Raw genomic sequence first — 13,797 nt, 5'->3', positions numbered from 1 at the left:
TAGTCTGAAATGTAGGAAAACCAAGAGTAGAACCCTGCAAGCTAAGGGAAAACAGAAGGGAAAAATACATAGAATGGTAAAGGAGTAAGCCTAAGAAAGAACCACGGGTTCAGGTTGTTAGTCATTAGTAATCTTAAGAATTAAGTTTTAGGGGACCTGCTAGAGTCAGTTTTTAAAAAATTGAATTCTGGGTACTCCTGGGTGGCTCGGTTGATGAATCATCTGATGGGTCATGATCCCAGGATTGTGAGATCTGAGCCCCATATCTGGCTTCACACCAAAAGTGGAGCCTGCTTAGAATTCGTCTCTCCTTCTCCCTCTGACCCTCCCCACCCATGCTCTCGCTCTTAAAAAAATAGTAATAATAATAATTCTAGGGCTTTTTTGAAACAGTGAAACTGTGCTGTGACTTTTTTCTTACTCTGTAAGGAAATGCTGTATCCATAGATGAAGAATTTAAATGTATACATTTTGATGTTATTCATGTCTGGGGGGGCTTCATTTTTTGTGTAGAATCTCTCTAAGACTTGTAATCCATTGAATTTCTTTCATTTTTAAGACCTTGTTTTTTTGTGTTTTTTTTTAAAGATTTTATTTGAGAGAGAAAGAGAGCATGTGAGCACAGAGGGAAGGGCAGAGAGGGAGGGAGAGGAAGAGGGAAAGAATCCCAAGTAGACTCCATGCTGAGCTTGGAGCCCAACTTGAGGCTCAGTGTCAAGACCCCGAGGAGTGCCTGGGTGGCTCAGTGGGTTAAGCCTCTGCCTTTGGCTCAGGTCATGATCTCAGGGTCCTACGATCAAGCCCCCTATCGGGCTCTCTGCTCAGCGTGGAGCCTGCTTCCCTCTCCCCCTCTGCCTGCCTGTCTGACTGCTTGTGATCTGTCTCTTTCTCTGTCAAATAAATAAATAAAATCTTTAAAAAAAAAAAAAAAAAAAGAGAGACCCTGAGATCATGATGTGAGCCAAAACAGAGTTGGATGCTTAACTGACTTCAGCCACCCACATGTCCCAAACCTTGTTTTTTTTTTTAGTTTCTTCATTCTTGCTATCGAGAATGTATGTCTTCTTGGATTAAAAATCATTGACCATTGTATGAATTGGTATGTGTACTTAGAGACAGTTGAATTTGGTCCACTAACTTGTAACTGTTCTTTTTTCTTTTTTCATTTTTGAATAGTGACAGAAATGTTGGTAAATGTTCTGAGTATTTGCTCTGATGATGAACTGATGACTGAAGGTGAAGACCAGTTTGATGGTATGATTTTTCATTTTACTCTTTTTTTATTGTGAAATGGTATCTTTTAACTGCCCAGCTTCAATACACACTCTTTTGTGATGAAATGTAGTCATTGTTCTCAAATGGCTATGCCAATTGATAAGAGTCAAGACACTTTTTTAGATACTGTTTAAGATTTTTTCTTAGCGATTTTACCTTTTTTCTGTTGGTATGGGGAAGATGAATTTTGGGAAAATGGAAGTTTGGAAGAACAGAAGGAAAGGAAAATTGAAAGTACTAAAGAATGTGGTTCTTCATGAATATGGACACTGCTTAGAGGGAGAATAAAAATGCTTTTTGTTTCATTGGTGCAGTCTTCTTAGTGCATCAGAAATATACCAGAACCCCCAGTGTTGTTTTCACTGTTTTTTCCCAAAAACTAAAGTAGGCTGTTCCCAACCTATGAGTGGTTGTGTTCTACAAGACCACTTACTGGTTTAATTTGATTTTCAGAAGCATCTTTTCCATAGAAACAAGGTTAGATATGGCTGTTTGCTCTTCTGTAAGCCAACCAGTGCACTGATGTACATTTATAGTATAATTTAATACCATAAAAACAAAATTCCTTTTATTTTTATGTCTTGAAATTTTTATTTAAAACTTTAATTTAAAACTTTTTAAATATTTTTTAAACTTTAAACTTTTAAATGTCATTGAGAAACAAAAATGTAAACATCTTAAAGCTGAGAACTATTTATTTCCTTCTATATGTCACTCACATCTTTGTTGCAGCATTCTTTTCATAGTTGTAATCAGTATGTACTTGTTTCCATATATTAAACATGGTCTACATTTTGGTACAACTTAATAGCTACATATTTCTAAGTATATTAATATACCATAATTTTCATAGTTAATCTCATGTTTTTGGCATTTGCGTTGCTTTCAGTTGTCCTTATTATGAATAGCATGCAATGCATATGTTTGTACAATAGTTTTTTTCTTGGGATAAATTTCTTGAAGAGAATTATGGACTTAAATATGTGTTTTAGCTTCCTTATTTTAGCTATGAACTGCCAGATTACTTTGTAGAAGAATTGGACCAATACGAAGTACTTTTAGCAATGAATCCATTGACCTCTTTCTCCACAGTCCTATCTCATTGGGTTTTGGTCATTTTTACTTATTTTGCTTGGTAGCTACATAGTAGTGAACTACACTTGGTTTAACTTAAGATTTCTTTGATTTTATAATGATTTTTAATTTAAAAAAATTACTGTCTACTTTTTCAAGTGTATAAACTGTATATCTTATTTGACTACTTAATTAAGTACAATCTGAGTAAAAGCTATTTAGAAATTTCTCTCCTTGCAAACAGGTTTAATTCTTAAACACTTCTGTAAGCCCATTTGTTAAAAGTACAAAGTGACTGTACAAGTGTGCCATCTGTTGGTGGCAAGCAAAGATATGCTTTTACTCTGGCTTACAGTTTTGTTAACTGAAATAAATTATATCCATTCGTTTTTTGTTTCGATAATAGGCCTTAATGAATAATATTTTTTTATTTTCGTTCTCCTTTTGTTTGTGTGGAAGTTTTAGCTCTACCATATTTCATTGTATTTGTCTTTTACATAAAATTTTTAAGTAGTTGCAGTTAAATACTTTTTCCCTATTCTGCCACCTTTTCCCTTTTCTCTTGTTAGACTAGGTCTGGGTTCAGACTCTAGTTTCTCATAGTTGTTATATGACCTCAGGCAAATTTTTTAGCTTCTGAGTCTTATTTTTTTTATCTTCAAAATGAAGATAATAGTACCTACTTCATAATCTTACAGGTGTTGATATAATGACTGAAATAATTTTTGGTTCATAGTTTACTTATTTCTTCAGATAAAGTTTTCTGTTATATGTCAAATTCTGTGAAATATCAAGTAGTAGTTTTAATTGGTATCTCATTAAATCCATATCTGCATCTAGGAAGTTTTGTTTTATTGTTCCAGTTTTTAGTATATGTGCTGCCGAAGCGAGCATTAGGAAGTTTTGTTTTAATATTTACTCCTCTAAACTGAGACCAAGATCTCTTGCTCTATATAATTAGTTCATCTACTATAATTACTACATTTAATATATTTAATGTACAGTTATTCCATTTAAAAATCACATAGTTTTTCTCTGAAAAAATCTGTTATTGTCAAGTTAAATTAATACTATAGGATTTTATATCCTTATATTATTACAACTGGTGTCTCTTAATATATATTCTGTGTGTAAGGTATATATTATATATTTGTGGGTTTATCTTTTTTTTTTTTTTAAAGATTTTATTTATTTATTTGTCAGAGAGAGAGAGAGAGGGAGAGAGAGCAAGCACAGGCAGACAGAATGGCAGGCAGAGGCAGAGGGAGAAGCAGGCTCCCTGCCGAGCTAGGAGCCCGATGTGGGACTCGATCCCAGGACGCTGGGATCATGACCTGAGCCGAAGGCAGCCGCTTAACCAACTGAGCCACCTAGGCGTCCCTTTGTGGGTTTATCTTATAACAACTTGGATCAGCAGAATTATTTCCTACAGTAATTTTTATTTAGTTTTCCTTAACTTTTAAAAATGTCATTTGCATAAGGCTGATACTGTTATTTATTTTTCTACATTTTACTGTTATTTTTTAATTTTTAAAAATTTGTATCAATATCATTAATAGTGATTTTTTAAAAATGTATTTTGAGTAGTAATGACAGGTAATGCTTTAGTCCTCTTCCTATAAAAAAAAAAATTTCCTTGTTAAGTCTGTTACATTTGGTTTAGATACTTACGATTTATATAAGGACAGGGGCTGAATCACTTTTGGGATTCAACCAGGAATATGTATAAAATTTTACTACATTCCAAATGAGATTTTATGTATCTAATTAACATTTTCCTCTCAATGATAAATTATGCTTATTTATCCACTTGTTATATCATTCTTGCACTCCAAAGATGAATTAAGTTTGATCATTAAAGAGATTTTTGTAGCTGTGTAATCTTGGAGAAGTTAACTTAACTTCCCAGGGTCTTTTCATCCATGGATTGAAGGAGTAGAAAGGAATTAATTTTAAAATTTGGTAAGCTGTCATTTATGACAGTGTTTCTATGTGAAAATACACTGAGTTCCAGCTTTGAATACTAGAAATAGATCTCCCTTCACTGCCAACATAGCAGGTATAATTACTCCTCATTTCTTCACCCTTCCATACCAAATATTAGAAGTAGATACTCCAAGAAAACTTTAAGAATATGAATCTGGGAGTTTGTATGGAGGAATGAGAATGGCTTGGGGGAGACCATTGAGGAATGGAGGAAATGGGAGGAGATTAGGGTAGATACTAGGATGGGATAGGGAAAAGAGCTGCTGGAACTGGGTTTATTTCCCTTCCTTAGCCACATTCCCATACTTCTTTCCCTTAACTCTGTACATCTTTTCTCCTTTCCTCTCACTACGATAGCATGCCTTTCGTCCTCTCCTTCCTTTTTTCCTGTTCTGCAGTAGAACCATCCAATGAGCTGGGCACAGGGAGAAATCTGACTTAGAAAGAAAACTTGGTGGTGTAGGTATTGCTGTGGAGGCAGAATAAGAGTTTAGCTTTTCTGTGGGGAAAGGGAGAGAGCAGGAATGGAGATATCCCAGTGGCAGGAAGGAAAGAATAGTTTTTGCATATTTAAGGTGAAATTGGGTAAAGTAGTAAGACTCTCTTCTTACGTGATGATCCTTGGTATTCTGCGGTGTTTAATGTATATACGTGGAGTTATTTTTAAAGGCAAAGATTTGCATAAACATTGTATGTGTAAGTGCACAGAGCATTCCTTTTAGAGGTATTATTTAATCATTAAAGATAATTTCTGAACACTGATTTCTGTGATATTTAGAATGCATACTGTTTCTTTCAGATATTTATCTTTTGTCTTGAGTTTGGTAAAGGAAATACAGAATCCACATGTGTTACAGTTTTACTAAACTAAAACTTTGCATTTCCTGTAATGGAATCATGTATCTCTGCATTAGAATGGAAGATATGGAAAGCTTAAATGAAACATTTCTGCTGCCTACTCTTAGAGCTATTACTTGCTTTGAAGCAGTCTGTTGCTATTTCTGCAAAAAGATGTCCCTCCAGCTCCCACATTGGATTGGGAACGAACGCACATACTGTTGATCCTGAATATGTGCAAAAGTTCTACAATTCAGATTCAAGAAATTATGTGTTCTTGTTATTATGGATTGTGGGAGGCTTAGCCTTTCCGTTATTCTAAGTGGGTAAGATTTTCCATTGAGGTAGTTTATAAAGTTACCTACATTTCTCTGTATATACTACAGATTTTGCAGATGTTGGTGTCCTTGAAGAACCACATGAATTTGTATATCATTTGTGTCATTACACTTCACTTAACATACTCCCATGGGTGACACATTTCCTTAGGGGTATCAATATAAATGTGCGATTGTTGTTTGCACAGTCTTTTATCAGTCTTATGTGTTTTCACGTGTTTTTTTTTTTCTGTCCCTAATTTGTCTACTTTCATCAAATATTATAGTCATTCTGTCCATAATTTCTTCTGACCACATATCTTTTAAGAAATCTTTCCTTTAGAGTCCTACCCAGTGGCATCCCTCTTTTATTCACCAGATCCTACAGTACTACATTTTTCAAATTTCGAATATGAGGGCCTTCATTTTTCTCCCTTTCTTTCTACATTCATTCTTCAGTACCACTGCCAAGTTAAATCTCTATCTTTTTATTTGTCTCAACCACCTTTTCTCCATCATTCACTTCCTTTTTTCTGGACTCTCCATCTGAAGAACGGCTCATATATGGCAATAAAAAAGGTACAGACCAGACAGAGTAACATTGTTTTGAAATATGACTTCATAAGTTATCCTCATGTCCATGTAAGTTAGCACATTCATTGAGTACCATTTATGCAGAGTCCTTTTGGGCCTTGTGCAAATTTAGTGTAAGTGCTATCTGAGATAGAATTTGATGTTTTTAGAAGTCATATTCCAAGATATCTGTCTTTCTGTGCATGGAAATATTTTTCCCTCTTTTTCATTCCTCTTGTTTTAAAATTTCATTCTTTTGCTTATTTGTAATGTTTTGTACTTTTCCCTGCATGATTAGGGGTGTTTGATTGTCTGTCTTATTCCCCAGAGTAATTTTACTGTGGACATTTACTTTACTATTATGCATGATATGTTTGTAGACTGATTTAAAATCCTGACTTGTATAGTGTTTTTATATTCCAGTGATTTTTTAAATTTGAAATCAGTACAGTTTACATATTATTCAGTTTTACAGATATATAAATTAAGGCTGAAAATATGAATGTACCTCATTGCAGCCATCCTCTCCTATCCCCATACTCCTCTCCCCCAGTCTAGCTATTTTTAAAATTCCATCAATTTTAAAACAATGTTTATGTTAATTAATTCAAAGAAATCAGACTTACCTTATGTCCTTGGACAAAACCATTAATAAACTTAGTTTTGCCATCTCTAAAATGAGATTAAACTTTGCATTATTCCTAATGTCTCTTCAAATTCTAATGTTCTATGATGCTGGGACTTTTAGTAATTTTTTTTTTGCATCTTAAAAATAGCTGCATAGTACCATAGTACCTACGCAGTTTTGAACTTGCAAGAGCTGTAGCTTCAGTGCTCATAATATTACCCTTTGGAGCATCATAAACATGGTCATGGAGCCTATTTTCTCTAAAATATGTCTTTTGTTTTCGTCTTTGAAATTGGATTTCTTTTCTGTTTCCTTGCAGTAAGGTCCAGTCATCATCTTAGTTTTTAATTATATGGTATTTGTGGGCTGCTTGAATTTTAAATGAGATGCTCTACGCCAGAAAACTTACGGTTGTTCAGACCTCTGTATATCTACGGCCCCTTTTAGTCTAGTCTTTTTAGCCTTTCCTTAACTTTCTCCTCAACCATGGTGCTTCTATATGTGTTTTCATCATGCTGAAGCACAGCTCTAAGGAACCACACTCTTGGGTCCAGAGTGATTCTAGTTGCTGTATATGAGATAACAGGACTGGGATTGTTGTTCTTTCTGGAGGCCAGGGGAAGGAAGATACAACTTTTGAGTTTTTGCTGAAGATCAAGTTATTATGTTCTATTCTCTTCTGTGTTGGTGATAGGCAGTACAGCTAACCCTATAAAGAGGAAACATGAGTGATCCTTTGGCCATGTTTTTTAGGGAATCTTTTGTCATTGTTCACTCTCCTTTTGTCATACTCATCTAGGGATGTAGGAACATATATATTTGCATGATCTTGAGGACATTTAGTCCATGAGGTTAAGATGTGCATTATAATTGATATGCTGGTATGGTCCTTAGTTCATCGTCGTCTGCACAGTAGTTATCTCATACCATTGTTTTTAAACCCACTTTGAACAAGGAACTTACTCTGTCTTAGTAAGATGGGATATTTCCAGCCTGCATGTCAGAGGCTTTTACAACAGAAGCCTATACAGAATTATTACCAATTCTTGTCTGTTAGTCTGCATGCATAGGCCCTCATGAGAATTAAAGACTATAGGATTGTTACCCTTTTTTTCCCCCTCTGGTTTGTGGTACAAGTTGGGTTCTAGTTTCTTTCCCATTGCTGTTTTAATGACTAGCAGTAGTGTGAGAGTTATGTTTGTGGATTACTTTTCATTTGTATCTGTATCAGACCCCAGTATTAGACCAGTGCTAAGTTAAACATTGAAGGAGTGAGAGGCTTTCTGGCATGAGTTCACCTAGTCTCCTTCATGTGAGCTGGTGGCAGAGGGTTTGATGGGTTAAGATGAGCGTGGTATAGGTTAATAGAATGAGGCAAGTGTGGATGCCCTAAACTTGAGTCTTTTTTTCTATTTATTCCATTGAAAGTAGGTTCAGCTGCAGCCCGGAAAGAAATCATAAGAAACAAAATTCGAGCAATTGGCAAGATGGCAAGGGTCTTCTCTGTTCTCAGGTAATGATATATTTTCCTGATTATTTGCTTTACAGAAATTCTTTTATTGTACTTTGCTATAAGCAGACACCCAAAAGCAATTTAGTAACATTCTTCCTATAAAGAAGTTAGTTTTACATTTACATAGTGAGTGAAGAGGGGAACACAATTCCCTTTGAAACTAAGGTTTTTGACCCTTGCGATTACTATTGCTCACTTTGAGTATGTGTTACCTTTATGTGATGAAAGCACTAGTTCGACTCCTTGAAAATTAGAGTAGGATAACGAGAGGGTACCTTTTAGAGTATGCCTGATGGACTTACTCGTCCATAGAGGAAGTTCCTTTTGTTGGAGCCACAAACAATCTTCTTAGGGTCAATTCAGGAAGACTAGGTTTAAAGGCGCACGTAAATGGGTCAGTTCTTAAAAATGTATTTGCAAAACTGGTTATATCAGACATTTGAACTTTATGCCATAGAAATAACCATATTTTCTTGGGGTGCCTGGGTGGCTCAATCATTAAGCATCTGCCTTTGGCTCAGGCCATGATCCCAGGGTCCTGGGATCGAGCCCTGCATTGGGCTCCCTGTTCAGTGGGAAGCCTGCTTCTCCTTCTCCCACGCGCCCTGCTTGTGTTCCCTCTCTCTCTCTCTCTGTCTCTCTGTGTCAAATAAATAAATAATCTTTGAGATTTTATTTATTTGAGAGAGAGAGAGAGAGAGAGAGAGAGAGCGAGCGAGCATGGGAATGGGGAGGGTCAAAGGGAGCAGCAGACTTCCTGCTGAGCAGGGAGTCTGATGTGGGACTTGATCCTGGAACTCCAGGATCATAACCTGAGCAGAAGGCAGTCGCTTAACCAACTGAGCCACCCAGGTGCCCCAAAAATCTTTAAATTAAAAAAAAAAAAGTATTTTCTCAATTGTATTATTCTCATTGATGATCAATCTCATCATATATTTAATAAAGCTTCTTAGGAAAAACAATATACGCCTCACTTGTAAGGTGTACCTTTTTATCTGAAACATTTAAAATAAGGAAGAGAATATCTTGGACTTGAGGAAAATACTTTTGGTAATAACATTGAATGTCATAAATTATTTACATGGCCTAACCTCTGGGCCCCATTTCCTCTTTTAAACTATGTACTTTTTTTTTTTTCTTAAGATTTTATTATTTGACAGAGATCACAAGTAGAGGCAGGCACACAGAGAGGCAAGCAGAGAGAGAGGGGGAAGCAGGCTCCCTGCCAAGCAGAGCACCCGATGTGGGGCTCGATCCCAGGACCCTGGGGTCATGACCTGAGCTGAAGGCAGAGGCTTTAACTCAATGAGCCACCCAAGTCCCCTTGTTGGAAGTCTCTGATGTTTGTTATGTCTCTTTGCTATAGGGAGGAGAGTGAAAGTGTGCTGACACTCAAGGGCCTGACTCCCACAGGGATGTTGCCTAGTGGAGTGTTGGCTGGAGGACGACAGACCCTGCAAAGTGGTAATGATGTTATGCAACTTGCTGTGCCTCAGATGGACTGGGGCACACCTCACTCTTTTGCTAACAATACACATAATGCATGCAGGGAATTCCTTCTGCTTTTTAGTTCCTGTCTCAGCAGCTGACACAGGCAGAATACTATATGATAGGGAGTGTCTGCTTAATAACCTGACCAGGGCAGAAAATTGATAGAATGGGTATTACTTTCAACTGAAAATAATGGTCAGTCTCTCAGCTTTCAGTGAAATGATATGGGAACGGCTCATATCATAATGTCTAAATATTTATTTTTGTTTGTCTAATGCACCCTTTTCTTTTAAAAGCCCCAGTTTCAGAATGTCAATCAAGGATATCCATATTACTAAAATGGAAATGTAATTCCAAGTTTCTTATTTTTTATTTTTTTAATTTATGTAATTGTATTAGACTATGCTTAAATTTTCAGATACTTAATTTTAGAATTAACAATCTGCTTGGGCCCCGAACATTACTTATGCACTTCACTTGCCAAAAGATTTGTGCAAGGTTTTGTACCCTGGTAAATGATGCCAAAGTTTGTTTTCTGTGGTGTTTGTCAAATGTTCTATGTATAATTGACTGTCTGTAACATGCTGTTTTCTTCCTCTGCAGATGTAGCTGCTTTCCTAAATCTGTCTGTCTTTCTTTAGGTTAGCTGTATGTCTGTAAAAGTATGTTAAATTAAATTACTCTACCAGACGCTTGTCTGTCTTTTGATGTAGAAGCAACTTTGTAGCACCTTGTTTTGAGGTTTGCTGCATTTGTTGCTGTACTTTGTGCATTCTGAACATGAATGTAACATTAGATATTAAGTCATTGTTATAAGGGGTTGAACTTAAATCCTGTAAGTCAAAATTGAAAGGGTGTTATTAAGTGTGCCTTTATTTTGCATGAAAATAAAAAGAATTATACGTAAAGCATTCCTGTAATCTGGCTCATTGAATATTTTATATTTAAAAAAAAAACTTATTTTTTTGGCGTAAATATTTGTGTAAATACTGGGTTATCTTTTGAAAGCCCATTACATATTAAATAGAAGAGTGATGTGAATGTTTTAGAGTATACACAAAAACTCAAAGTCTAGATTTCTTTCCCTTGTGGTTGGAAAGCAAAAAATGTGATATGGAATAGCTTTAATCTGTTTTATTATAGCCACTTTTGACAGCCCTCCAGGGGTCATTGCTCTATTGAAACAGATAGGAACAGATCTGATGTTTTCTTTAGTCATGACTAACTTTCTTCCTGGTGTTATAATTAGTGATTTTTTTTAAAGCAAAAAATCAATAATTCAAATTTTTGAATAAATTTAAAGTAGATTGATTTTTCACAGTCTCATTTCACTCAGTCTCATAATAAATGCCTAAATAAATAAGCAGATTTTTCCTGTAGTAAATAATTTCTCCTTCTAGCCTATACATGTTCTATTTTATATGTTAGTGTGTTGTCTGCTACCACCACTGGTATATGTGAGAAGTACAGCTATGTTTTAAAATGGTAGTTTCAAATTTTCATTCTGAGTGAGGTTTCCTTTTTTTTTAATTAAAAGAAAACCTGCTTTGATTTCCTTTATATTCCTTGCTCTCCATTTTTCTTACTATATTATAGACATTAGCAAAGTGAGCTAAAAAGAATTTCGCTAAAACTAAGCCCTTAAACATTCAATAAAACTAGCAAAAATAAGTGTTAATAGAAAAGGATGAACTTTAGTAGCTTGAAATATGTTATATTCTTTCTCTTTTTTGCTCATAAAAGAAAAAAATGAAAGGCCTTATGCTTTAATAAATCTCCAGTACAGTCATCTCCATTATCCTTGGATATATTATTACTTTGACGTTGTATCTATAGCAAACCTTTCTTTCAGATGTCACAATTAGTACCTGCTAATTACATGCTTTGTTGGCAGCTCAGCACTTCTCATTCTTAATTTGCATGCAGCCTGAAGCTCAGTCTTCCAACTTTGACCTTACCTCCAATTGCAGGAAAGGTTTGAAGGACAGCTTTACTATAGGGATTGTATTCCCACAAAGAGTGAGTTACAGGATGGTGGTGAGTTTAAGAGGTCTAATTTGGGAAACTAGATAGCTCCCTAGCTGTGCCAGCGATGGCTCTTCATAGTGTGGATTAATTTTCCTAGCATAATAAGATAAACCCATTTTGAAGCACATAACAAGACTCATACAGAAGCTGCATCTGTGTGATTTAAATTTTTTTTCTAATATCTTAGTAGACATGTTCCCTGATATGAATAACTAAGAGTTAAGTATTGCAAAAAGAAGGTTTTAAAATTCTAATACCTCAGTCCTGTCTTCAGAAAATAGTCCGATTGCCTTCTCAATAACCTTAATTTATACTTCTTGAGTGTTTTCACAAACTACACAACTCTTTTGGAATAGGAATTGATATATTTTATGTACATTTTCTTCAAGGAAATTTATTTGGGAGCTAGCCCTATAATGCTACCTTCACCAGGACATATATGGGGAAATATGTGGCCATCTCTTTAAGTAATGCCAAGTTCTTCTTCATTATTTATCCCATGTAGTATTGAGGAACACAGTTTGTGACAGCACTGTACATAAACTTACTAAGGCCCTGTCAGGATGCCCTATAAAACTGAAAACAAATAGAGGAAAAACAGTGTCTTTCAAAAGATTGAACTTTACAATTATCAAATCTCTTTCCAGCTTAATGTTTAAGCTTCAAATGACTTTTTATTCAATTCTAAACATTCAAGCTTGACATGGTATGCAATTTTGAGTGTGATATGTATTTTGTGTCCTCAAAAGGATTAGGAGCATTTAGAAGCTTCTAGAAAGAGCAGAGAATATCATTTGACCTAGAACATGCTTTTACATATAATAGGATGGTTTCAGAAGTATGTTGTTACATTTCATAATTTGAAAAATTTATTAATAGACTTTTAAACTACTGATGCACTCAGATACTAATTCTTACAGTAATATCAGGTTTTATTTTTATTACCATATATAATACAAGTTATGAAGTATTTCATATAAAATCACTTCTGTTACCGTCAGCTCTTTAAAACATTCTGATAGGCATTTATTTTTTTTTCCCCATTCAATGTCTAAATTATAAAGAAAATAGTCCATATTTTGAAGAATAGAAATTGTAGGGCTGATCAAGAAGAGGTGGGTCATTTATCCCAGTTTTCTGTGTGGGAAGATACAAAGAATATACTCCAGGTGTACAGAGCTAGGTTTTTTTAAAATGGTGATTTGTACAGTGGGTATACAATAAGTATGTCTGCTTGGATTTGTGATACAATTTAACAGTTAAGGAAAGTTAATTCTTTTTTATTCAGTGTTCATCCTACTTTTTTTGGGTCCCCAACTCACTTTACTATCTGGTTAAGATTAATGAATTTCTAATTTAGATCTACTTTAATTCCCTAGATTAATCACTTTTCTTTACATTAGTAACTGCTTTGGACAAAATTTATTATTTCTAAATCTAATTGGCCTTGTAGAAGAAGCAAAATAGAAAGGAGGGGCTTATTGTTATGAATATTCTGAGTGTGTGCACTTTGGGTAAAAAATGGAGAATTTGCAATATTGTCAGGCAACATTGTCCTCTGCAATCTTTGATCCTGGTCCTCAGCGTGAGTGCTTTGTACAGTTTGAACCCAGAAATGAGCCAAAAGAATGTTTCACTACAAAATGTTTGACTAAATAATGTTGTGATTCTTTAAATGAGCCAGAGACAAGCTATACTACTAAGAATGCATTTCTCCCTTATATGACCTACATGTATGTCCATATCATACAGTAATTAGGATTTATTGCCTGTAAGACCTCACTTCTATCTTGATTCCTCTCTAGTTGGTAGATGGGCTTGAAAAGATATATGTTGTCCTTTTTATCTTCATTTGAGAATGCATGCTATTAGTACCTGAGGCAAATTTGAGTTCATGATAAACTGAACATAAATAGCTTTTTAAAAAAGGCTATAGATATTGATAGCTTTAGATATTTGGGACACCAATGTTAGAATAGAAAAGAAGTTCCTGGAAGACAAAAAAGGTCTTTTTAGGTTATCCACAATCAACAGAGCTACAGAACTGTTCTGCTTAGAGTAATTCACCAGGTTTA

General features: G+C 35.1%; 1 protein-coding gene across 6 annotated transcripts in view; it reads left to right on the top strand.

Moving 5' to 3' along the window:
* The window catches only part of LOC111144797 (protein phosphatase 3 catalytic subunit beta), a 47,349-nt gene that overhangs the window by 29,875 nt on the left and 3,677 nt on the right, over positions 1–13,797 (top strand). For 3 of the 6 annotated variants that reach the window (XM_022499274.1, XM_022499272.1, XM_022499270.1), the window contains 3 exons: positions 1,177–1,254; positions 8,119–8,203; positions 9,570–9,667. In XM_022499274.1, coding sequence (XP_022354982.1) covers positions 1,177–1,254; positions 8,119–8,203; positions 9,570–9,667 — 261 coding nt within the window. Of the gene's footprint in view, positions 1–1,176; positions 1,255–6,041; positions 6,069–8,118; positions 8,204–9,569; positions 9,668–13,797 lie in introns of all 6 variants that reach the window. The other 3 variants (XM_022499273.1, XM_022499271.1, XM_022499269.1) reach the window with 2 other exon arrangements.

This window comes from Enhydra lutris, unplaced genomic scaffold (genome assembly GCF_002288905.1).
Source record: "Enhydra lutris kenyoni isolate GAN:26980312 unplaced genomic scaffold, ASM228890v2 scaffoldscaffold12, whole genome shotgun sequence".
In the NCBI taxonomy this organism is placed as follows: Eukaryota; Metazoa; Chordata; class Mammalia; order Carnivora; family Mustelidae; genus Enhydra; species Enhydra lutris.
This window is presented reverse-complemented; position numbering and strand designations above follow the sequence as displayed.